At 50.7% G+C, this 23,159-nt stretch overlaps 11 protein-coding genes across 11 annotated transcripts; 3 read left to right on the forward strand and 8 right to left on the reverse strand.

Moving 5' to 3' along the window:
* Nucleotides 1-75: 75 nt before the first annotated feature.
* Nucleotides 76-2,518, reverse strand: EDD37DRAFT_617124 (alkanesulfonate monooxygenase). Its single transcript, XM_062815710.1, has 4 exons — nt 1,980-2,518; nt 1,725-1,926; nt 1,321-1,665; nt 76-1,265 (listed from the first exon to the last, which is right to left on the reverse strand). Exons 1-4 carry the CDS (start codon nt 2,059-2,061, stop codon nt 488-490), a joined length of 1,407 nt encoding a protein of 468 aa, XP_062675371.1. The 5' UTR covers nt 2,062-2,518; the 3' UTR covers nt 76-487.
* Nucleotides 2,519-2,688: 170 nt separating this feature from the next.
* On the forward strand, nt 2,689-5,291 carry EDD37DRAFT_53802 (SSS family solute:Na+ symporter). The gene is made up of 4 exons (XM_062813646.1): nt 2,689-3,202; nt 3,261-4,203; nt 4,259-4,954; nt 5,002-5,291. Exons 1-4 carry the CDS (start codon nt 3,141-3,143, stop codon nt 5,209-5,211), a joined length of 1,911 nt encoding a protein of 636 aa, XP_062675372.1. The 5' UTR covers nt 2,689-3,140; the 3' UTR covers nt 5,212-5,291.
* On the reverse strand, nt 5,227-6,777 carry EDD37DRAFT_53808 (short chain dehydrogenase/reductase SDR). Its single transcript, XM_062813648.1, has 2 exons — nt 5,846-6,777; nt 5,227-5,783 (listed from the first exon to the last, which is right to left on the reverse strand). The coding sequence occupies exons 1-2, from the start codon at nt 6,485-6,487 to the stop codon at nt 5,421-5,423; spliced, it is 1,005 nt and encodes a 334-aa protein (XP_062675373.1). The 5' UTR covers nt 6,488-6,777; the 3' UTR covers nt 5,227-5,420.
* Nucleotide 6,778: 1 nt separating this feature from the next.
* EDD37DRAFT_53805 (uncharacterized protein) lies at nt 6,779-8,462 on the forward strand. The gene is made up of 3 exons (XM_062813647.1): nt 6,779-7,378; nt 7,444-7,742; nt 7,794-8,462. The coding sequence occupies exons 1-3, from the start codon at nt 7,069-7,071 to the stop codon at nt 7,983-7,985; spliced, it is 801 nt and encodes a 266-aa protein (XP_062675374.1). The 5' UTR covers nt 6,779-7,068; the 3' UTR covers nt 7,986-8,462.
* A 156-nt stretch (nt 8,463-8,618) lies between these two features.
* On the reverse strand, nt 8,619-10,102 carry EDD37DRAFT_604374 (Alpha/Beta hydrolase protein; the record flags this gene model as incomplete). Its single annotated transcript, XM_062814734.1, has 7 exons — nt 8,619-8,678; nt 8,748-8,883; nt 8,939-8,946; nt 9,003-9,138; nt 9,191-9,529; nt 9,589-9,699; nt 9,756-10,102. 7 exons carry the CDS (start codon nt 10,100-10,102, stop codon nt 8,619-8,621), a joined length of 1,137 nt encoding a protein of 378 aa, XP_062675375.1.
* A 1,063-nt stretch (nt 10,103-11,165) lies between these two features.
* Nucleotides 11,166-12,260, reverse strand: EDD37DRAFT_604375 (uncharacterized protein; the record flags this gene model as incomplete). Its single annotated transcript, XM_062814735.1, has 1 exon — nt 11,166-12,260. One exon carries the CDS (start codon nt 12,258-12,260, stop codon nt 11,166-11,168), a length of 1,095 nt encoding a protein of 364 aa, XP_062675376.1.
* Nucleotides 12,261-12,267: 7 nt separating this feature from the next.
* EDD37DRAFT_617138 (uncharacterized protein) lies at nt 12,268-13,377 on the reverse strand (the record flags this gene model as incomplete). Its single annotated transcript, XM_062815711.1, has 5 exons — nt 13,233-13,377; nt 13,079-13,185; nt 12,753-13,001; nt 12,340-12,697; nt 12,268-12,290 (listed from the first exon to the last, which is right to left on the reverse strand). Exons 1-5 carry the CDS (start codon nt 13,272-13,274, stop codon nt 12,270-12,272), a joined length of 777 nt encoding a protein of 258 aa, XP_062675377.1. The 5' UTR covers nt 13,275-13,377.
* Nucleotides 13,378-13,817: 440 nt separating this feature from the next.
* Nucleotides 13,818-15,092, reverse strand: EDD37DRAFT_53904 (uncharacterized protein). Its single transcript, XM_062813650.1, has 2 exons — nt 14,119-15,092; nt 13,818-14,065 (listed from the first exon to the last, which is right to left on the reverse strand). The coding sequence occupies exons 1-2, from the start codon at nt 14,921-14,923 to the stop codon at nt 13,854-13,856; spliced, it is 1,017 nt and encodes a 338-aa protein (XP_062675378.1). The 5' UTR covers nt 14,924-15,092; the 3' UTR covers nt 13,818-13,853.
* Nucleotides 15,093-15,578: 486 nt separating this feature from the next.
* On the forward strand, nt 15,579-17,170 carry EDD37DRAFT_53902 (Alpha/Beta hydrolase protein). The gene has a single exon (XM_062813649.1). It carries the CDS (start codon nt 15,727-15,729, stop codon nt 16,942-16,944), a length of 1,218 nt encoding a protein of 405 aa, XP_062675379.1. The 5' UTR covers nt 15,579-15,726; the 3' UTR covers nt 16,945-17,170.
* A 15-nt stretch (nt 17,171-17,185) lies between these two features.
* On the reverse strand, nt 17,186-19,121 carry EDD37DRAFT_604378 (major facilitator superfamily domain-containing protein; the record flags this gene model as incomplete). The annotated part of the gene is made up of 3 exons (XM_062814736.1): nt 17,186-18,117; nt 18,182-18,524; nt 18,582-19,121. 3 exons carry the CDS (start codon nt 19,119-19,121, stop codon nt 17,186-17,188), a joined length of 1,815 nt encoding a protein of 604 aa, XP_062675380.1.
* An 821-nt stretch (nt 19,122-19,942) lies between these two features.
* EDD37DRAFT_617152 (alkaline-phosphatase-like protein) lies at nt 19,943-22,592 on the reverse strand. The gene is made up of 6 exons (XM_062815712.1): nt 22,083-22,592; nt 21,867-22,024; nt 21,492-21,818; nt 20,931-21,423; nt 20,764-20,879; nt 19,943-20,718 (listed from the first exon to the last, which is right to left on the reverse strand). The coding sequence occupies exons 1-6, from the start codon at nt 22,402-22,404 to the stop codon at nt 20,353-20,355; spliced, it is 1,782 nt and encodes a 593-aa protein (XP_062675381.1). The 5' UTR covers nt 22,405-22,592; the 3' UTR covers nt 19,943-20,352.
* Nucleotides 22,593-23,159: the final 567 nt, after the last annotated feature.

Raw genomic sequence — 23,159 nt, forward strand, 5'->3', positions numbered from 1 at the left:
GTATTTTATGGATATATAATGAACATGTACGCTTCTCTCCCACAATCGACCATAGGATCAGAAGAACAGGGCTTCCCGTCCGCTCAGCCGTACTTAAGCCTGATGCCGGTACGTTAGTAGTTGCGTCGGTGACGAGCAGCGAATCCGTACTGTTGATTGTTTTTGCCATTTTGATCGAGGTGGATCCGTGCGATGGAAAACTTTTGCAGCGGCGGTGGCGGGAATCGGATCGAGTGGTAGCGAGTCGACGACGACGACACTACCAGACATCAAACGTCCATTCACCGGCTTCCAAGTACCTGCGAGGTTCTTACAAAATTGTGTACAAGAAGATCACAGTAATGGTAATTTGAAGATACACTTGTGACTATGGCCAGGGGTCACAACCTTGCGTGAAGTCTAGCGAATCGCGTACTTTGGCGCCAGCCTCGCCATGTTGACGTATTCAACAGTATGGCAACAGCGTACATCCAATGACCACCAGAAATCACTCCGCTCGCCATTTATATTGAGATCCGGGGTGATCATCTCTCAGCCTCGGGCCCTTTCCATCCTGCAAGTAATTCTCCCTGGTGGTTGTCGCGACATAGTCATCCCAGAAGACTCCTCTCGCCCGCAACTCCGGCAGTAACCATTTGATCATGTCTTCGAAGTCGCCTGGATTGACGGCGTAGGAGAGGTTGAAGCCATCGATACCACTCTCCTCAACCCATCGCTGGAGAATGTCAGCCACAGTTTTTGCTGACCCTATGGCTTTGGCATGGGCACCACCCAGTGCGAGCTCCTGTGCCACCCGTCTCTTGGTCCATTTCACACCATTTGTGCCCGGAATCGTTGCGGACCACGACGAGATCATGCTTTGGATACCTGGCGGTCCTGAGAACTGGAAGTCTTCGTCGTCATCGAGTTTCGAGAGATCTGTCCCGGTCCAACCCCCAAACAAGGTCATGGACCCTTCCATGTCAGCGTACGAGAGATATTCTTCATACTTGGCTTGGGCCTTCTCATCAGTCTCGTCCACGATAACGTGAATGCCGACAATCAGCTTGAGATGGGAGGGGTCCCTGCCGTTCTTGGTGGCAAGTGCTCGAATCTCATTCACTGACTTTTTGACAGATTCTGTTGTCATACCCGGCAAAAACATACATTCAGCATGTTTGGTTGCGAATGCCTTTCCTGCACTGCTGGCGCCCGCCTGGAAAATGAATGGTGTGCGTTGGATAGAAGGTTCAGTGATAAAGGGTCCCGCTGATTTGAAGTACTCCCTATTGAATGGTCAATTAAAACTCCTCGGTTTTCGTATTGCTTTCAGGTTCTTACCCGCTATGGTTGATCTGTCGAACGCGTCCAGGGACAGTGTATTGTTTATCGTCTTTGGCAACGGCATCGTCCCTCCACGAGCTTTCCCAGAGCTTGTACATGACGTTCAGATACTCCTCCGCCATTTCATATCGTTTGTCGTGCGGAACCTGAGTCTCCAGACCGACATTCTTCGCCGCTGACTCCAGATGGCTCGTGACAGCATTCCAAGCTATCCGGCCTTTTGTCAAGTGGTCGAGGGTTGCGAACCTTCTTGCAAGGAGAAATGGATTCTCATACGTTGTGGATGCCGTGACGCCAAACGAGAGATGCTTGGTCACTGCAGCCATGGCTGAAATAGGGATACTTGTCTTGTAGGTCAGAGACCCGTTGTTGGTGAAACGGAGGAAGAGAGCTTTGCTTACGACGGATCAGTGATTGGGAATTGGGCAACTCCTGGGAGTCCCGCATCCAGACTTCCCTTGCCTTTGTAGATATCGTAGTGGCCGAGAACGTCAGCGATGAAAAGGCCATGAAATTTACCTTCTTCTAGAATCTTTGCCAAATCCGTCCAGTATTCGAGATCAATGTACTGCGAAGTTCGGTTCCTTGGATGCCTCCATAGACCTGTACGGATCCTCAGTTGGATGTTGCCTTTGATAAGGTTGAATGCATCTTACCTGCAGCTAAATGCCCGGGAGTACTCATTGTGAAAGCATTCAAGATCCATTGTTTCGGCTTGGGGCCTTGACTGTCGCCCATGGTGTCTTCAAGCGCCGGAACCTCAAAGATAGGGACCCAATTCTGTGATGGTATCCAAGGGATGAATTATCCTTGCCTGACCTTCTTCACTCGTCTGGGTGACCAACTCAGTTCGAATCTTTGACTACTTGACGAGAAATTGTGTCTTCTTTCCTTCCAAATGAAGGCCTTGTTTGACTTTTTGTGTACGTCTCCACTACGTACACCTTTGCGGCACACTTAGATGATTTCCTTGCACGTTACGAGAAAGTCACTTTTGATTAGCGTCTAGTTAGGGATGTAGTTGTTCCTGACCTGACGGGGGGCAGTGGGATGCAACGAGGAAATTCGCGAAGAATATCTTCGGAGGTGAGACCGAAATCACCAAAAGAAGGCATTTTCATGCCGGTGTGCCGGGTAGCGGCGAGTTGTGAAGAGGACCTCAATCAACGTGGAACATATTGTAGTCTGTACCCTGAAGACGCAAATGGTGTTTAGGCTGTGATAGGTGGCCTTGCTGGGTCATGTAGATCTATTTCCATGTCCTTATTGGTTCAGCGGATTAGTGCGCATTGTTCGGGGTCCCTTGAGCCGCCTATGGGTCCTTGTCACTGATCACATCATTTTGGTATATCGCACATCATACATTGAAGATTCTTTTACCCTATCACTTGCATTCTCTCAACCCCAGAAGCAGGCGGCGTTGTCCATTCCATCGGACCTGCGCCGACATGCTCATTAATGGTAAGCTCCGACTGGTCTAATTCGGCTAACGGCAACGGCAGCCTCAAGTCAACTTAGGATTCGCAATATCGACTCAAGTAGCGTGTCGATTGGATATTTTGATGTTCAGAAGCATGGCGAAATACATAAGGCTGCCAGAAATGGCTCCCAAAGCGCCCCTGTCACCTCTTCTTCCGCGCGAACAGCACAGTTCCTGGAATTCCGGAACCCTACCAGCAGAAAGCTCAGCATGGCGTCCAGTCCCCCTTTGTCCCAAGGTGCAGGATATGGCGTTGTCGTCGGTCTCGGCGTGACATTCGCACTAGGTCAACTTACACTACTCGCTCCTGCTCAATCACTACTGACATTGCGTAGGTATGGTCTGGGTGACAAGAGCCATCAAGAAATCGTTCAATGAAGACAATAAGTCTACAGAGACGTAAGTCTCCTCACGGCTAACAGCCGTTCCTGTACGCCGTTTCTGACTTGAACTACAGCTTCATGGTGGCTAATCGGAGCGTCGGAACCGGCCTTACTGCATCGGCGGTAATATCCTCCTGGCTCTACAGTTCCGCACTTCTGGGCGCGTCGCTCCTTACGTATTCATATGGACTGGCATTAGGAGTGTGGTGGGGAGCCTCAGCAAGCACCATGGTGTGTGTGATGGCTTACCTTTCCATTGAAGCAAAGCGAAAGGCACCAAATGCGCATACTATGCTGGAGATCGTCAAAACACGGTACGGGTCTGCAGCACACATACTCTGGATCTTTCTCTGCCTTTTGAACAACTCGTTCACATTCTCTGCCATGATTGTTGGAGCAGCCGGATCGGTGACCACGTTGACTGGGATGAATATCATCGCCAGCACATATCTGCTGCCCCTCGGCGTGGCGGTGTACACCTATTTTGGCGGGCTCCGCGCTACATTCCTCACAGATTACGTCCATACCTTCATCATTATGATTATCTTAGTCTGGTTCACCATCAAGGTCATCGCGGTCAAAGAGATTGGATCCATTGGAGCACTTTACGATGCTGTGGTGCAAGCAGGAAAGGACTATCCCGTCGATGGTAACTATGAAGGGTCTTACCTGACTATGAGAAGCCAGCAATGTCTCTACTTTGGCATTTTGCATATCACGGCCAACTTTGGAAGTGTCATCATGGACACTGGCTTTTGGCAGAAAGGCTTCTCGGCGGATGTCGCTGCTGCCGTACCAGGATATGTGCTTGGCGGGGTTGCCTCCTTCTCAGTGCCATGGTGTGTCGGTACCATTGTCGGCCTCGCCGGTCTGGCATTGGAAGTCACGCCCATCTGGCCCGGCTACCCAACTAGGTTGACAGCTGACGAAGTGGCCAATGGCCTAGTGTTACCATATGTGGCCCAGGCAGTGGCAGGCAAAGCTGGAGCTGGAGCTATTCTGCTCACTATCTTCATGGTGAGTTGATACTACACTGACTACGCTACATCAAGACATCTACTGACGGTCCTAGTCATGCACGTCGATTGCTTCGGCTCAATTGATTGCCATGAGCTCCATCATCTCATTCGACATCTACGGCACATACATCAACAAAACTCCAACAAACAAACAATTGATTCGCTGGTCTCACATCGGCGTCGTCTTCTCAGCCTTGTTTGTGTCCACTCTAGCTACAGCTTTCCATGAAGGGAACATCAACTTCACCTGGTTACTTTACATGCTGGGAATCATCGCTTGTCCTGGTGTCTTCCCCACCTGCTTTGCGCTTCTGTGGACGAGGCAGACCAAGGCTGCAGCTATCGCTTCACCAATAATCGGAGGAATCTGTGGTTTTGCTGTGTGGTTTGGGACGGCGTACCATTACTACGGGACAATCACCATTAACTCCTTGGGTGGCACAATGCCATGCCTGTTCGGAGTGGTCACGTCATTCACAGTTCCCTTGCCGGTCAGCGTCGCCATTTCGCTGGCAAGGCCTCAAATATTCGACTTCTCGGTCTTTGGCCAGATTGAAAGAGTAAAACCCGAGCATGGAGAGTCCCTCCAGGATCGTGAGGATCAAGCAAACTGGTTCTCTCCTGAGCGAGTCAAGTACATGAAGAGAATGAGTCGGTACGCTGCCTTTTGGGCTTCATTCACCCTCCTCGGCCACCTTCTGCTATGGCCCCTACCCATGTACGGGGCTAAAATGACCTTCTCGAAACCTGTGAGTTATGAAAACCTTTGAATATGGATTTCACTGACCGATTCTAGTTCTTTACCGCCTGGGTCATCATTTCTTTGATCTGGCTTTGGTTCACACTCCTAGTTGCAAACTTCTATCCTCTGATCGATGGTGGTGCGCAACAGATCTGGATCGTGCTCCGTGGTAAAAAGGGCGTCAAGGCTTCCACAGAAGTTGATGAAGACTCTGGAAACTCAACACCGTTGCCCGAGCCCCAAAGTGTGTGGCCCAAGAACTAAAGCTGCCAGACTCCAGAGAGAGTCGAAGGGCGAGCTATATGAGAGGAGCGTACGAAGCATGTCGATCTGCTCTGGTCCAAAACACTACGCAATTCGACGCCTGTTCGTTCCATGTATATATTTTATCTGCCTATTTCCACAGATGGTGTGATGGGTCGGGTCACAGAGTTGAGCTAGATGAACTGGAAATGGCTAGCTTTTGGTAGTCCTCACACTGCTGAATTCTGGAGAATAGTGTCTTCAGTGGAGAGGCCCGCCCACTTCCAGCACGCCGTCCAGAGCCTTTCCTGGACCGCAGCGTCTCTGCTGATCTCAGCAGACGCTTCTGGCTTCCGACCGACATAATAATCCCTCTTTCCATGGAATTGAGGCTCCACACTGACAGCAACAAGGTCTCGTGCCGAGTCCGCCGCAGGTCGGAAAGCAGTCGTGAAATACCTCAACACGGGCATGCAGAAGTTGATCGCAGCCATAATCCACCTCACCGACCTTTTCTGTTCAGTCTGCGCTCTGGAAGCGGCGAGGCCGCCTGGGTCCATGGCCGTGACTGTCACCTTCGATAATTTTGGATCCTGTGCACGAAAACTACGGTTAGATCACACGACTCGACTCAGTAAGGACAGGTTCGACTCACTGCTTCCAGTCTTTTGTTGAGGTCGTGCATGAACGTGACATTTGAAAGCTTGGCTGTTCCATATCGCTGGAATCCTCTGTCGTGCACCTCTCCCGCACGATCAGGCGGTGGCTTGACGAGGTGCTCGATGTCAGCCGGGAACTCTGGTCCGAAAGCCGACAATGGATTCGGTTTCTCTGGGTAATGTGTGATCGAACCAAGCATGACGATGCGCCCAGACGACATGTCCATACTTCCAAGAAGCTTGAGGACCAGGAGGTAGTGGGACAGGTGAGCGACCTGGAAGGTAGCCTCGAGTCCATCCGATGTGAACTTCTGACCTGCTTCCAGTGACCAGGTGGATGCGTTGCACACGATGGCCGAGATGCGTGAGAGCTCCCCTCGCTCGATCTGGTCCGAAAGTCTATCCGCAAAGCGGCGCACGTCGTCCAGCTTGCCAAGGTCGAGTCTTTCGACCTGTACCTTGACACCAGGATGCTTTTCGACGATGCGCATGAGCGCGGCTGTGTTGGGATCGGCTTCTGGTGACGCATTTCGCACGGTCGCTACGAGTGCGTATTGAGGATGAAGTGTGAGAAGAGCTTGAACAAATGCAAGGGCCAGTGTACCATTGGCTCCGGTGATCAGGACCGTGCCAGCCATGGTAGAGAGACGAGATGAATCGGTGCTGAAGCTCTGGTCAGAACTGAAGTATGGGCCTTCACGAGGCGCATCTCGCCCTTTTATAAGAGTTGTTCATATCGGCCGAAACCAACAACTTGCTCGGTCCCCCAGGGGTGGCCTAATTGGATGTAAGGATGTGGAACCTGGCACCACTGGCAAACATCCAGTATTGTCTGGTTGACGTCGCATTGTCTGAGGTGTAGTTCACATGCAGCAAGGTTGTTGACTGCCGCGTAGGGGGAGACGTTGGTAAGAGAGATAAGTACAGTACACTGGAAAGAGACAAGTGCTACTCCATGCCTCCACTTTTGAGCATCCGTGCGTCGCTTGTGGCGTTGAGCGATGCAGTATTTGGCAAGAGCAGTCCTTGGAGATCGTGGGAATGATGGATGGTGGGTGGGCTAACGGGGATCCCCATTCCCGCGGCAAGGCTAGCAGCTTCAGAAAAACTTAGGCACGGATTTATCAGCAATTCGTGTTCTTCTCAGGTGCGCAAGGCTTCCCATCAATCTTGACCGTCCTCGACTCATAGCTCATGAGTCAACAGGAACCGTTCCTTCATGAGTTCGAGTGTACTACACTTTGTTGACTTGTCTCGTTCATATGACGCGGCCTCGGAAAAACGGCAACGGCGAGCCGCACGTTCGCACGCCGCACGTGCTGCCCATGCTAAGGCCAGACGCCTTTTGACAATCCAGTACCAGGTTCAGAAGGAGCAGAGTGAAATTGACAAGCTATCGACACCTGACAACGGCGAAGATTCGGTGGCAGCTCCACGAATACTCAAGCTTCTCCCAGCTGGCCGCATCGACCCGTTCACGAGCTTTGCCCGTCCCTTCAAACCTTTTGAGCATTTCCTCTTCGACCACTGTACGTCTCCGTCAACGAAGAGACCTTGTGTGATCGTTGCACTAACGTAGACCCCCATCGTGCAGATATGACCGCGGTCGTTCCTCTCATGCGCTGCAACGACCTCGCAGCGTATTACGTGGATCGCATGACCAGAGCATGGGTGCCTCTTGCGCTGACTGATGAGGGACTCACATGTGCTCTCTTACTTGCCGCATGCCGTCACTTGTTTGACCATTGTCAGCAATCGCAGCAGCAGCATTTCATGCAACTCGCCGCCCAGTACAAGCTCGCATGCGTACGGTCTTTAAGGGAGGCTATATCCACCGAGCTATTCTTCGGCGATGCCACCATCACGAAGGCCGTGATGTTGGCATATGATGAGGTAAGGACTGAGTATTCTCAAACATGAGGCGCTCAATGCTGACAAGTCAAGCTGGCCACTCGCAACATCGTCATGTGGAGACATCATCTCGATGGAGCCGTCAGGATGGTGAACCTCAATGGTGGGCCGCAGACTCTCGGACTGGATGGGTTTCTTGAAAGTGTTATTTCCAACCTCATACGTAAGAGTGATGGTGCAGTTGCCACTTCCACAGGTGGGGCAGTTGTAAGGTTGAGGGTCTGAGTCTGGACGTCGAGGCTGTTCCCAGGAAGGAGTGGCACTAGTCTGACCGCTATAGCTCCCCGGGTCCAAATCAATATTGTCCCTTGTCGTCATTCCGGAGTCCTTCGCGCACAGCAACATAGTGTTAGTCTGACACGGTGAAGCCGGTTGCTCCTACGATATAGTCCTACTGGCTTGAAGTCCAGGTACCTAGTGTAGCAAAGCTGCTGGACCTTTGACTTACATCGCTGATGCACTCGGTATCAACTGTGCCACTTTCCCTGCAAAGAGGATCGAGGCCTAGTGTTCTTGTATCCAGTCTTTGACATGTGAAGACGTGAGAGAAGTTTCGCCTCCATGCCCAATGGTGATTGAGATGACGGAATGCAACCAGGCCGCTACTTATAATATCCCTCGGTATATTTGAAACGTGGGCAGCATCTAAAAACGAAATCCAACAATATAATAGCAGTTGGTCAGTGTGAATGAGAGTTTTGCAGCTTTCGATCTGCTCTATCATAGTCCCCGGCTCCTCCTTCCATGTTTCACGTCATTACCATTAATATTCCGCTCGGCACCACACCTGCAACTCCCTACTGTGGGGTGCCAACATTAACACAAGGTGTGCTGAAAAACGTCCCCTCCAAGCATATTCTATAAGCCGTTCTCTTTCAAGAAATTGCCCAGGACTTGGAAAGCCCCTGTTGCGTTCAACTATGTATCCACCACAGATTAGTTCTTGTTTCAAGTCCAGACACCGCAACAAAACAGGTTAGATCTTACCGAAAGATTGATTGCGTGTCCACTGTCTGGATGCACGTAAGCAACCACGTTCTTCGATGCAGGGAATACCTCGTGAATATCCGCATCTATGAATCCTGGACAGTAGCCTCCACAAGCTATAAAGTCGTATTCGCCACTGAACGACATTCTCGTTAGCCGGAAGCAGACAGAATAGAAAACAGATTGCCTACCACATGATCTAGGAAAGTAGTTAGTCGAAGTGGTCGCCAATGGCTGCGGAATGGGAAGACTCACCATGACGGGGCCAGTGAAGGCAGGAGAAGACACATTGGCAAACCCGATTGACAGGTTTTCCAACAGTGCCGCGGGCTGTTGATTGTCTTGAGCCCACTGCACGACCTCCTCGTCAAAGAAGGGGACTTTGAAAAAGCTAGAGCACGTCGTTAGTAACGTTTCAAGCTGCTCATTGATACGAGTCATACTTTTCAATGGCAGAATAAATGTCAACCCAGACCGCGAATCCTCCATCCAACTTGCCAAACCTTTCTGGCTCGTACAGGTTCGCAACTCGATTTTGTTTGGCCTGGTTAGATATGGCACCTATGACCCCTGTTGCCTCATAAGCTAGACCAGTGAGCAGCGCTGCGTCGACCAACTCTGGATCATTGTGCAGAGCGACATTGGATACGATACTTCCGAAACTGTGGCCTAGGAGAACGACCTTCGCTGGAGGCGAGGAGAATGTGCCGGAGCGGATGAGCTTGACGAGCTCCGTAAGGATAGCGGCTTGGTTTGATACTTGCGAGACATAGCCGGACACACTGCACAGGAATCAATGTTTAGAGACACTCAGCATGATCAAGACAATGGATCGACACACATTTCGGACTCACCCACGCCAAGTCTGTCGTAGTAGAAGATGGAGTAGCCTTCCGCAAGAGCATAGTCCACAAAGCTATAGTTCTCTGGTTGAATATCAGGATCCCAATAGCTATTCGAGTCAAGTCAATTAGTGTCTGGCCATCAGTACACAGAGTGTACGCGTACTTTCTGCCATAGCCCGCACCATGTGTAGCCAGGAGGACAGTGCCATTTCCTCCGCTTGTTGGCTCACAGTATGTCCCGGATATTGTGTAGACCGCCATTTCAGGGGTGCTATTAGATGGGAGCACAGCAGGATGGAATGTCGATGCACTATCACGTCGTCCCCATTCAGCGTTGAAGGCTGCCATGTCTTCATTGGTCTCGATAGGATCAATGCCCCATTGGAGGTTGAGGGACGTGATGTTGAGAGGAACGGAGTAGTCTTTGCATGATCTGGATGAGGTTGCGGGGACGGGAGTACTTCTTACTACAGCCGTGAAAAGCAGGAAGGAGGTGAGGATGTAGTCCATCGCGAGAGTTGTGATGTTGTGTATGGGATGGACATCTCGCAGCGCCAAAGGGGATCATTTAGTACGTTTTTATATTGATTGAGGCTCACCATTTGTGAGTCCTTAGATTGTCCCATCCCAGAATTCCAAATGCCTGTCGACATACTTGACGATGAGCAAATCAGACGTCCTAGCCGCTCAAAGCAGCAAGACGCAAAATCAATTGTCAACATAGTATACGAGGTACATCGTTTAGAGCCTTGTTCCACACCCAGGCCGAGTTTGTGGTTAGACTGGTCGCCTAATACGAGGGTGACCCGGTTAGCATTAGTTTACGCTGTCATCAGGTGTGATTAGTTCCCGTCCTCGGTAGGTCTACCTCTTCTTCCGAGGCCGTAATTCTAGGTAGGCCTAGTTTTCCATGCTTACTAAGTACAGCATTTCATATAAGCGACCACAATTAGCGTTTCTTCCTCTTGCCGCGGCTTTGTTGTCATAAGTGTCGCGTTAGGCTGTGACTTGATTCACAGTGTGGTTGCACTCCGGCGGCCGCTTCAAGGCCAACATGAGCGTCAGGCTACCCGCGCGATATACAGCGGCAGCTTCTCGCCACCGGAACAATCCTCGCTGTGTCTACTTCACGACCGCATGACTGAGAGGCAGAAACGCCAGAAGCGATTCGAACACTGGACGGTGTGCATGGTCATTGCGCTGCTGAATTCGTAGCTCTCAAGCGTCTCATAGTTTGAACCTATCACGCGCCAAAACATCAACAAGAACAAGGTATTACCTTGACCTCGCTAACGTCTGCGCAGAGAAGTGGACATGGCGTTCAATTCATTCTTCCAGCCGCCAAAAGCCTTCAAGCGGCCATTATCACCATGCTTTTGTGTCTCCGGTATGTCCCATGGGTGAACATATGTCATTGTGAGTGCCATGCTCCCCCAGGAACATCGCTATCCAACCAATCTTCTCGACCAGGATGCATGCCCTCAGTATAGGGAGTCAACAATTGTGATGTCAGATACAACATACTAAGCCAGGTCAGAACGCACACGGAAGGATCGAAAAAAGCTAGGCGAGGTCAGAACACAAAGGAAGAAAGAACAGTGCCCACAGCGAGACGTACCTGGTCGAATGCGGATGTGTCCCATAGATTCGCATCAAACGTATTCGTTCCCCAACCCTCGATCAGATAGCCCGAGCTTGCGATCAATTCATCCATGCCTCGTGAAGACGTGTCAGGCATCGCTAAACCCGTATCCATCTGTGAAGCATCTCTGGTCTCGTGGTCAAAATTTGGCCAAATCGTTGAGTCCTCGTGCTGCTGCCCCTTCTGCTTGCGCTTCTTCCAGTATAGAACTGAGAAAATGATTTCATACATTAGGGATGCGCCCATTCGCGAATGCACCTTGTGTCGTGGCTGAATGATCTCTTGCACAGCTTCTCGGCGAAGAAGACCGATCAACTTTGCCACACGAGAGAGCTCATCCGGTACCACTGAGCAGGAGTTCAACAAGTCTACTGCTTGTTGGATGGCAACTTTGCTTCGGCCGGATTCGACCTCAGGTAGAGTGTTCGTGAGACTGAGCTTCATGAGTACCAGGCAGGCATACACAAGTCCATACCAATAGTTTCGAGGGTAGAATGTCTGCACAGGTAGGCCCCAGGTAGTAAGGCTTCCCACTGCTTGTGCCGAGACGAAATGTGTGCCACCAAACAACTGTATCAGACTTGTGGCACAGTCGAAAACAGATAGTCGCAGTTGTGCGGCATCAGATGTCCTCAACCTTGTAGCTCGGTTAAGTTCGAAGGAGCAGAGATTGATTTTGGCCATCAGTAGCGAAAGCTCGGCTATGCCGCTTGGTAGTGTCTCTCTGATCCCCATTGACTTTGCTAAGGCGTTCAAGTCTGATTCCAGCATCCTCAGTAATCCAAAGCGTGCCGTTTCTGCACCAGTACTCGTAGTTGTGTCAGTAGATATGTTCTGGTCAACCAACTTGCTCATCTTCGCGCTTTCCAATGCTATCCTAGTAGCACATACGAACTCGGATGGGAGTGCTGCTTTGCTCAACTCTTCCAGACTCGGAGCATCTGGTGGGATCGAGGATGGAAGTCCAAGCTCGGTGCTCAAACTACTCTTCGTCAGTCGTTTCCTGGCAAGCTCTGTCTGATACATACGTGGCATTCACGTAACAACAGCAGCACCAGGTTCGGGTCAGCTCTTGTCGATCCTTATCAGACAACCTGGACGCACCGGCACTTCGATATTCGTGATCCGAGCCGGTCTTGTGTAAACCAACAAGTGTTGCCATTTGCATAGCCATCCCGCTATACATCCAGCGCACATCTTCGCGGCTCTTGACCGTTGGCAAAGGAAACATGCATAAGATTAAGATTGCTTGACATGGCTGTGCAGAGTGACTTTGGAACAGAAAGCTACCCGAGACCATCTGTGGCACAAGGTCACACAGTGCAGGGTAAAGATCAGGTCGACTACTCCGAGCCGCCGTAACTATGATCACCCAAAATAGCGTGGGACAGTCTCTCTGGACAGACGATGGTGCAATGGTAGGGTGTAGGACTGGAAAAAGCGGGTGATAGCGGTGGAAGTATCTACGAATCCGACCTCAGAGCCAGAACTTGAATTTCGTGGGTTGCGCATACTTACTCTCGGAATAGGTCATTGATTTCGGAATGCACAAGGATAATGTTTCCGAGCCGAACCAAGACTTGGTCATCCCTGCTCACGGAAAATGTGCTTTTGTAGGATTGCTGGTCAGAATTGATTGATCCTGCAAGGTCTGACGTTCTCAGGCCGTTCTGAGATGGCGAAGCAGATGCATCTTGACTGGTTTTCGTGGTTCTGATAGGCGATTCTTTGGGATTCCGCACCTCGTGGGATGAACGTTTGGAGCGGCTAGCAAGGAGTTAGCCAGGTCTGCAGCCTTCAAAGGCTCGCGCACGCGCCCTAGCCTGATCAACTGCAGGACCTACCTTGTTGTGGAAGTCCTTTTGAACGTGGGTTCAATGATACAATCCAGATCTCGTGTTCGACAACGGGTACATGGATCCGGGGCTGAGGTGAAGGCATCACAACGGGCCTGGACCAATCTTTAGAAATTAACAACAGGTCGTGGAGAGATCCCACCTTATCCTGCCGACAAATCGAGCAAGCGACTGCTCTCGGCATTCTCGAAAGTAACAAAATATCTGGTCAAGAACAGAGGTAGCATAACTTGAATGAGATTTCCAGAGTTGACAAAGAAGTGAATCAGCAGGCAGGAACATCTTACCAAGAGTTGCTGCGGCGTTCTTGGCGATGGGGCAGCGCGGGTTGCATCCAACTCTAGGGGTCTTCAATACGAGCCTAGAAACCACCCTGCCGTGAGATGTATATGCTTAGTGGCTTCTGGAAGTACGGACAAGAATGTCAATTATTACACATTGACGCGCAGCTATGTCCAAGGCTAGGGAGCCTATGCCCGTAGCTGATAATTGAGCTTCCGTCGGCCTCGTTAATTAGCTCGAGTACTCTCGGACCATCATCTTGATGCACACCCACTAGCAGTCAGACCAACAGAAATTGTTCAACGAGATACAGGTCAATTATACAAATGAAGATCTAAACTACCAGGTGACCAAAATGCGCGGGCATGCAACGACCGCACCTCACAGTAAGCTCACAGCACGGCACTAGCACGTCACTGTGCGCAAGGCTGAGGTTGCAAGGGGGCGTACTGTATAAGGCTGAGGACACCACCGAACCTCCCTACTCAACGCGACATTTCTCAGCCGCAATGATGCATCCTTCCTCCTGTTGCCGCTCTCCGCTCATCGACTCAAGAATGTCCTTTCCAAACACATATATCATATAGCTCGAAGCGACAATCCACGCACCATTAGGAATGATCCAAAGCACGATCAACGGGTACAACGAATTATGTCCGATGTTGTCGAATCCGGAAAAAGCTTCGTTGAGCCCTGCAGACAATTAGTGAGCACTTTATCGTAAGGTTCTGAAGGGGTATACTTGCAATAGAGCAACGTCTTGCTCACAGTCATCACTGCGCCTGAGAAACCGAGCAGTACCGCTAAGTTCATGCCCTTCCCCCTCACTTCCAACTGATTGATCCCCTTGTAACTCCAGTCCACGACTTCTGAACCTATGACATAGACATACCAGCTGTATAAAACACTTTCGGCCATGTTCATCGTGCTCTGAGCCGCAGTGAATCCTGAGTGACTGTTCCAAGCGGGCCACCCGTAAACGTAGTCAACGTCACCGTAAAGCGCATACGGTGTCCACAACGGCGCATGGAGTCTTCCGCCAGGCATTGAGTGTGGACGTAAGAACACGTAGAGTGAGCCCCAAGCGATAAGCGGAAGGCTGACAATTAGCCATATGATCACAGGCAATCGTGGTCTGTGCACGTAGCCTGCAGATCTTTCTGTGTGCACGGTTGCTGACTTCTCGACAACACTAGTTGATAGTCCATCATCGACGCTGAGAAAGACTGTCGCTGAGCTTGACTTGGACGGGCTGTTTGACTTGCTTCTCCCCATTGTCGATAAGGCTTTGGTGGAAACTGAAATTTGATAAGCTGACGTTGCGGGCTCGACGACCTGCTCGGGTCCCGACACGATGATCTCTGGATATATATGGTCAAGGGGTTGCGGTATATGCCTTGTGCAGTGAGGCAGATGCGATGCGCCTGAAGTCTGTGGAACTATGCAATCATCTGCCAATAACCTTGAGAAGCGGAGGATTATATATGGTCGCGGGAGAGACAATGTGCAAGAGAGCACCGTGGTGCTGGCCGCAGGATGTATGTCATTCATCGTCACACCTCTCTGCGCAAGCCAGCCTCTTTGTCTCAGCTTTCAGGTTTCTCGGTTAGTCTGATGTAGGGCCATGTCAAGAGCTGGGCTGTGAAGTCCGCAGATTCGCAAGCGCGCCATTGTTCGCGGAGGTTGACAATTGTCACAGAAACAGATCATGTCTTGGTGGCCTCATCCGGGGGACACGCTTTCGCAGGGGCGCTCTCGTATGATTACAAATATGTAGACACAAAGGCCGCTTGGAATAATACGAGAAATACGAGCATGCTACCCGATACCCAGGTAGGTTATCGGCAAGGCTGAGGAGGGGCACCATTACAAATAAGCATCAAAATGAGTCTAACCCCAACATCGGTTTCGGCGCCTGTTAGGTAACTTCCACGGATACTTTTCACGACTTGCAAAAACCCCGTGGCCGCCGCGGGTGAGGCTGAGTCCCTGACTAGACTGATTTTGATACTTACCTACACGTTGACGCCCTTGCAGTTTAGGTGACCGGGGAAACATGGATACGTCATGGTACTTTCCAAAGGTGGCCTTGCATCCAATTTTTCATACGAAATTACGACCAGATGAAGAGTGCGCTGAGTACCGGTGGACCACATTCGGTGAGCCGGTGAGTCAGAGTGAGGTGGTATTAAGGAGCCACATCGTCCTGACGTAGGACACAGAAGTCATGGTAGGCAGAGTTATAAAAGTCCCGTTCACCTGCGCAGATTCAGTATATCAACGGCCAGTCTTCTTGTCCTACAATACTCGCTACATCTGATATCACCAGCTTCTCAATATCTCTTTCCATCAAGATGCGCTCGGCAATGAGCTTCGCCGCAATGGCGCTTGCCGCAGGTGCAATTGCTGCTCCGACGAGCACGATCGCCAAACGCCAACTTAGCTTTGTGGACATTCCAACAGGCTATCTGCAAGGCTTCAAGAATCCGACCGTACAGTCGTCAGCCGGAGGCCAAGCCATTTGTATATCAGGCATGGTGGACGTCACCGCGTCTGCGAACAACATCCAAATCAAGCTTCCAGACCCTACAAATCAGACCGAGGTCAGCGAGCGTATAGCCGAGTTTCTTCAAGTCAACTCGACGCTCGGTCAGCAAGCCCTCGGTGGTCCCAACCCTGTCAATGGAACTTTTGGGATATACTCGCAGCTCTGCTTCCCTGCCGCCACCGGCACGATCAATGCTACAACCATTGAGTTCCTCATACACGGTGCCGGCCTCGACCGAACTTACTGGAACACCGCGCCAGGCTACTCCTACGTTGACTATGCTGCCCAGCAAGGATACACGACTTTCTTTTACGATCGTCTTGGTTGGGGTCTCTCAGATCATCCCGATGGGACACAGATCGTACAGCTTCCGCTTCAGGTTGAGATCGCGCACGAGCTCATCCAACTTCTGCGTACCGGTGGCATCGCCAATCAGACCTTCGAGTACGTCGTAGGCGTTGGACACTCTTTCGGCAGCTCCCAGACCAACAGACTCACGGCACTACACCCAGATGACCTTGACGCAGCGGTTTTGACAGGCTTTTCGACCGACAATAGTGGCATGGCAGCCGGTTTCGCCGGGTTCGGTCTGAGTATCGCCTCACAGATTAACCCTCTTCGGTTTTCGGATCGATCAAATAGTTACCTTACCGGTCCTACCATCGAGGGTACTCAACCATTCTTCTTCCGATGGCCGGGCTTTGACGTTGCAGTTCTTGATATCGCCGAGGAAACCAAGGCGGGGATCACTTGGGGCGAGTTCTTCGTCAATGGTCAATCGGTCGCCAGTAACTTCACTGGGCCTGTAGATGTGGTCAACGGCGAATCCGACTTGCCGAACTGTCACGGTAACTGTCTGATACCGTCCAACAAACTCACTACTGTCAAGGATGCATACTACCCGGCTGCGAGCTACTTCAGCTGGTATATTGGGCCGGATGCTGGACATGCATTGAACCTCCACTATGCAGCACCTGGGGCATATGAGCATATTCACAATTTCCTCAGGACACATGGATTGTAAGGTGCAGACATTGTAAGGGAGTGGCAGAATAGTCCGTGAGTGAGCGAATGAGGCACATGTCAGGAGGTTCTGCTCAGTCAAAAGCTATGTGGCAGTAATGAGGTCAGACGTTATGTTTAGCTATCTTTCTTTCGCACAATAATCCCAGGGTATGATCTCTTCAGCCTGATTTTTCATTCAAAGTCTCAATCGCGGAGCGTCAGCGACTTGTGTTGAATTGGCGGTCCGAAATACGCTTGCTCTAGAAGACGTTGCCCTTTGTCTGTTTCAGCTTCGCCACATTGACATTCCTCATCATAAAAACCCAGATGAACGACAACGCCATGATGGCAGTTCCAGCAGCAAGCATACGGGTTTGAGCGTAGCCATACGCCTTCTGAATGGCAAGACGTTCAGGTGTTCCCTTAGCATAGCTGAGCTGGACGTTAATATCGTCATAGATATCTTCCACACTAGACTGCGCGGACTCTGGAAGATATTCGACCAAAGCTTTGTAGAAAACGTTGGTCCAGATAGACCCAGAAATAGTATAACCGATGGAGCCGCCGACCGTGCCAGTGACATTCAGCATCGCGAGGGCAGCAGCGACAAATTGATGATCGACGGCTGCAAGCACAGCGACCTGGCAGCAGATGATAAAAACACTGCCACCGATTGAGATGAAGATCTGGGTCATGACGAGGTAGCCGACATAACCGGTAGGTGTGCGGAAGTAGATCATTAGTCCCTGGGCGAAAATGTACAGTGGGACGGCGATCCACAGAAGCCACTTGAAATATCCAGTCTTGCGAATGCCATAGCCAACCGCGAAAAGGAGGAAGCCAGAAACCACGCTGAAAGTGTTGTTGACGTAACCGGCCTCGGCGACAGTAAGGTAGTTGACAACCTGGAGGAAGGAGGTAAAATAGCTGTCCCAGCAGTAGTAGGAAATCTGATAGGTGAAATCCAAGAGACAGGCACCGACAAGAGTTCGGTCGGTCAAGGAGCTGAACTTCAAGAATGGCACTGGGGCGAGATAGAGCTCGTTCAGAGCGAATGCGACCAGTAGTATGAACCCAACAATGATCATGGCGATGATGTAACCTGTGGCCCAGCCATTGGGGGCGATTGAGGCAATGTTGAAAGGGAGAAGGAAGATGATCAGGCCGGCGGCAAATAGGGAGATTCCAAGGACTATGGTAAGAAAGACTTGGTTAGTGCCACTGTGCTTGACAATTGTAAGAACACCTCATCTTACCATCAAACTCGATCAGGTAGTACCAAACGCTCTGCGTCAGAGTCCTGCCGCTCGGCGTCCTCTGCAAGAGCCCCTGCTTTTTGGCTTTGCGGAGATTCAGTTTCAGCAGTATGTACAGCGGAAGACAGATAAAGGGCATGATGAAGGCATAGGTAGCATAACCCCAGGACCAGCCGATGTCGTAGAGCATTTTGTCCGAAGCATACGATCCTGCGAAGGCCGAGATCATGTAGGGAGACGAGGTGAATGCATACGCCAGCGCTCGATTCTTTAGCTGGGTGGTATCGGCCGTGACGACGTCAATGCTGTAGATGAGACCTGTGAAACCGACGCTGTAAAAGACCTGGTGTGGGGAAGTTTTGTCAGCATGCTGTAATGCTTCTCCTGACATTGTACTTACATTCGCAGCACAATAAGTAGCGAGATTCTTGCTGACGGCCATGAGAATTAGGCCTAGCTCGGCGAATGCGACCATGATGAGATAACCCTCGGCTCGACCCCAAACATCAAGGGCTTTGGCAAGCGGAATAAAGACGGCGGCAGTCATTGAGCTTGCAACCACGCTGATGACGGTTAAGAGGGAGTGTGACTCCCAGGCGCTGGTGACGTAGGGTGCAAAGTTGCCAATCGTAGAGCTCTGGAATGCGTTGAGCAAATAGACGAGCCACATGCAGCAGAAGACGGCGACAAGTGACTTCTTCGACCAGACCAGCGTAGTGGCTTCCACAGCCTGGATACCACGCTGTGCGTCTTCAGCAGGCAGGGCTTCTTCCGGGTCGGTTACGCTGGATTGAAGTTCGCTCTTGGGCAGTCCGCTCTCGACGCCCTTGGTCTCATGTGTGACAGAGCCCATGGCCACGGACGCATCCGCATCTGAAGAGTGGACGGTAGAGTCATCCAAGCTCCTGGCATTCGGTCGGAACCTGTTAAAGAGTCCCATGCTTGTTTATGCTTCTCTCAAGGGAACGAGCAAGATGGAAGGAGTGATAGCTGGATTGAAGGGATGTTAACACCCAAGACAAGAAGCTTGTGCTGAAAAGAAGCTTAAGAAGAGCTTGAGAACAGCAAGAAATATGAGAACAAATATGCAAACCACGAGGTCAGTGGGTAGGCTCGCGTGCTTTTTGGATCTTCACTCCGCTTTACCTGGTGCTCAACCACTCAAGTCACTTACTCGCAGAACATATCCAGACATACGTTCGGGTCCCAATTAAGATGGATCAGATCAGATAAGATGAAAACTTTTCATCAGTGTCCACCAGAATCATCGTGGTCTGATTTGAGCCGAAGTCGGAAGGGCAGGCCAGGCGTGTCAAACGGCACAGACCGGCGCTCGAGACAGGAGCTGTGAATGTGCCCCATGACAATCGAAAAGTTAGCGATGCCAGAAAGACAAAGAGGTGTGGAAGAGATAGGGTGTGATCAGATTGATACTAGGGAAAAAGTTATTGAAGTGCTAATCTTATCTGATCAATGATTATCTTCGAAACGGAGTGCCCAGGCCACTAGGGGGCCACTTGACCGCCGCCAAAATGGGACCCTTGGGGGACTGTTGAAGGGTCCTGTGCAGGGGGCCACGCAACGAAAACTTGGCGATGTGCACGCTCGATCAATCGAGTTCATTCATCAATATGGGTGTCATCTAAGCCAAATGATGCCGCAAGTTCGCGCAGATCGAGGAGATGGAGTTATGTCTGTCAAAAGCGCAGGGCAAATATCTACGGGAGAAGCGGGCAACCCTTGCAGAAAGTAGACAATGGGTACGCCCTTATTTCAGACTAACCAAAGCTTCCATTAAGTTAGGGTACAGTAGAACCAAGCGAATATGCCAACTCATACGCCGTACGGACGTATTCCGTCTGCTTCAAGGTGGAGCTTAAATGCGTGATTTTTCCGGGGGAGTCCATCCCCTATGATCCTCTCGGTCTAGTTCGGGCTTGTTCCCGACAACCAGATCCGAAAGGACGAACTATGAAGTAAGCGATATTTGATTCAAGATTGACATCCGGAGTCGCGCGTCTCAGGACCGCGATGCGTCTTGTTGGTGTTGAGAGAAAATCAAGCCCATGGAGCCGGAAACCACGAGCATCTTGCGGTGGAGGATGAGACCGCCAGGCCTGAGAACCAGTCCTTTAACCAACGTCCTCGACATCTTCATTGCTAACAGCTCGTTACACCCAGGTGTCCCAAGGCAAACCATCCCTGTACATGATGCCATCACGCTCGAATTGCGGCCCTTCAGCGTCAATGATATAGCCGTTTTCGCAGCGATCAAAGACGACGCGCCGCTGTTCAACCTCGTAGAAGTGATCGTACAGCGGGCTCAATGCATCTTCCAGGGTCGAGACGTTTCCATAAGGATGAAGAGACGACCATGGCGTCACACAGCTTTCTTTAGCACAGGATTTTGTGACGAACAGAAGGGCATCCAGGCGAGCTACAATTTTTTGGACAGGCACGCCCAGCAGAAATGAAGGATTGGTGGGGGATAACACTTCCTCCTCGAATAGCAAGTTATGCATTTGCCCAGGGTCCGTCTAGAAAAGGTCAGTCGGAACCTTCATATAGGATGAAATACCTACCCTCATGTCATATAGCTCGTGCTCGTTGCTACACCACACGGAATAGTATAGATCGTAATCCTCCGAGATGATCCGGAGGGCTTTGAACGTGTTGTTCTCTATGAGGCTGGGTTCATCTAGACATAAAGTCAGCAAAGCATGCCTCTGGACCTTGGCAGGAGTCATACAGCTATATATCCCCTCGGCACCTGCGAACCCCCAGTATTCGACATTCACGTGTTCGTGCTTCTCCCGCAGTGCTGTTTCGAGCCCTGATTGCGTGACAGGAATAGGTTTCCCATCAAATTCTGGTCGAAGAGGAACATCAAGTAGATTGAAGAACGTCGGTGCAAGGTCTGTATGTGTGGTGACCAGATTCGTAGAGTGATTTTCCGGCACCCCAGGTCCTCGAATAATGAGTGGGACGTGGATGTCCTCTTCGAATGAAGTGCTCTTGCCTGCTAACAAGCGATGGTTGGCAATGTGATACCCGTTGTCGCTGCTGTAGATGACGTATGTGTTATTCAGCAGTTCGTAGGATTCAAGGCGCTGGAATAGTCCGTCTACCAACTCGTCCACTGCTTGAAGAGCTTGAAGTCGAGCCTGATAAAAGTCGTCCAGGTACTCTATCACTGTGTCGTTAATCTTTGGGAGTTGGCGTACCCAGCTAACTCCAGACGGCTAAACAATGATTAGTCGACTCCTCTTCCTGGCAGAAACAAGCTGGTTCGGCTTGACGACTGACTTACTTCATCAGGATTGAAGTTTTCGCTTCGGGGCGTCTTCACATCCGAGAAAAGATGCTTATGGCGCTCTGCTGCAATTGGGGCGGTGAATTCGAAAGTGTGATTCTCGGCCAGCACGGAGCCGTTCATGTAGATATTGCAATGAGGAGCAATAGGCGCTATTGTTAGGAAGAATTGTTGCTGACTTTCGACAGCTTGGTCGAGAAGGGCGAATCCTTTTTCGGCAACCACATCGGTACTATAGTGGCCTTCATAGCTCACAGGTTTATCGGTGCCACTTTGGAAGGTCGAATTCATATAGTTATAAGTGTAGGGATCGAGGAGGAAATCCTGACTCAAATTGTTAGCAACCTTTTCGAACGGATCAGCACTACTGACAGTTCCCGTGAAGCCTCCGGGGTATGGCGAATCGTAGTTCGACACTGTGTGCACATTGAACAATTTCCCAGTATAGTACATGCCGATTCCGGCTTCTTGAAGCCAGACCGGTACGTAGTTCTCGTTATGGCCCAGTGCAGCAAATTTGGGATAGCCGCCTAGTATCTCGGTCAGCACGGCTGACCTATTGCCCAAATCTTAATCACCACAACCAACCCCAAGGCGGATTCACGTCCGTGATGTTGTGTCGATGTGCGGTCAATCCGGTCCAGATCGTAGCCCGTGAAGGGCAGCATACCGCAGTAGTAGCGTAATGTCTCTTATAGTTGGTTCCCCTGGCCAGAAGATGCTTCGCCACGAAAGGCATGTGGTCGAGAGAACCCAACTCAGCATCCTGATCATCAGTGAGCACGAAGACAATGTTGTATTTCGACGTCTTTGCCTGATGGGCAATTGAGTTCAAGATTTCCTGGTCCGAAGTAGCGGTCGTCCTGGCACCCATCACGGCTGCGAGCAGCCATAACAGCAGGGTCAACATTATGATAACATCGACCTATGATCCTGCATCTAGAGCTTTGTTTGATTCATTGGTTCGATCAACCGGATCCTCATCACGAATCAAGACTGGGATTCAAGGAAACTGAGGGAATGTTGGTCTCACGAGTACGCCTGTGTGCAATATTGGGGGCTGCAGCAATGACGTGACTCCCTGGGCCATGGCGTGATAGGGGCAACGACGACACAACCCCGCATTGAGGTTGGGGGTATTCCGTGCCTTACTGTAGCTCCTTGATTGATTAATCATTCCTCAATTACCTTCAGGTACTTCCTGCATTCTTACTCGTGCGCCTGGGATTTCGTCCAATCCAGCGAAGACATGCTGACGCAAGCACCACGTATCGCTAAAAGCGACATAGATGGGTCCTCAAAACAGCAATGCGCTAAAGAGGCAGCAGTTGTTGATGCATCATTCAGTCATCGACACCATTGACCACAATTTGCAACAACCAGGTATGATGCAACATGTCGTATCTGGCAGTTTGTCGTAGGGGGGTCATATCACTTACGGTGATGAATTTATCTAAAGCGGCACAGATGCCTCACGCCGTCCAACTCAGCTGAGACAAACGTCACAAGCAGGCATCGTTTTGCTTGTAGCAGCGAGAGAATCCTTGAAATGCCCTTTGCAACTTGCGATCATGAAATCGGGATCTCCCTAATCCGGTATGTGATGAATCTCAAATACTGCTAGCTGCATTGTAAGGGACACTGAAAGATTGCTAATCTGAGGTA

Source organism: Exophiala viscosa (assembly GCF_022695815.1).
Source record: "Exophiala viscosa unplaced genomic scaffold EDD37scaffold_1, whole genome shotgun sequence".
Taxonomy (NCBI): domain Eukaryota; kingdom Fungi; phylum Ascomycota; class Eurotiomycetes; order Chaetothyriales; family Herpotrichiellaceae; genus Exophiala; species Exophiala viscosa.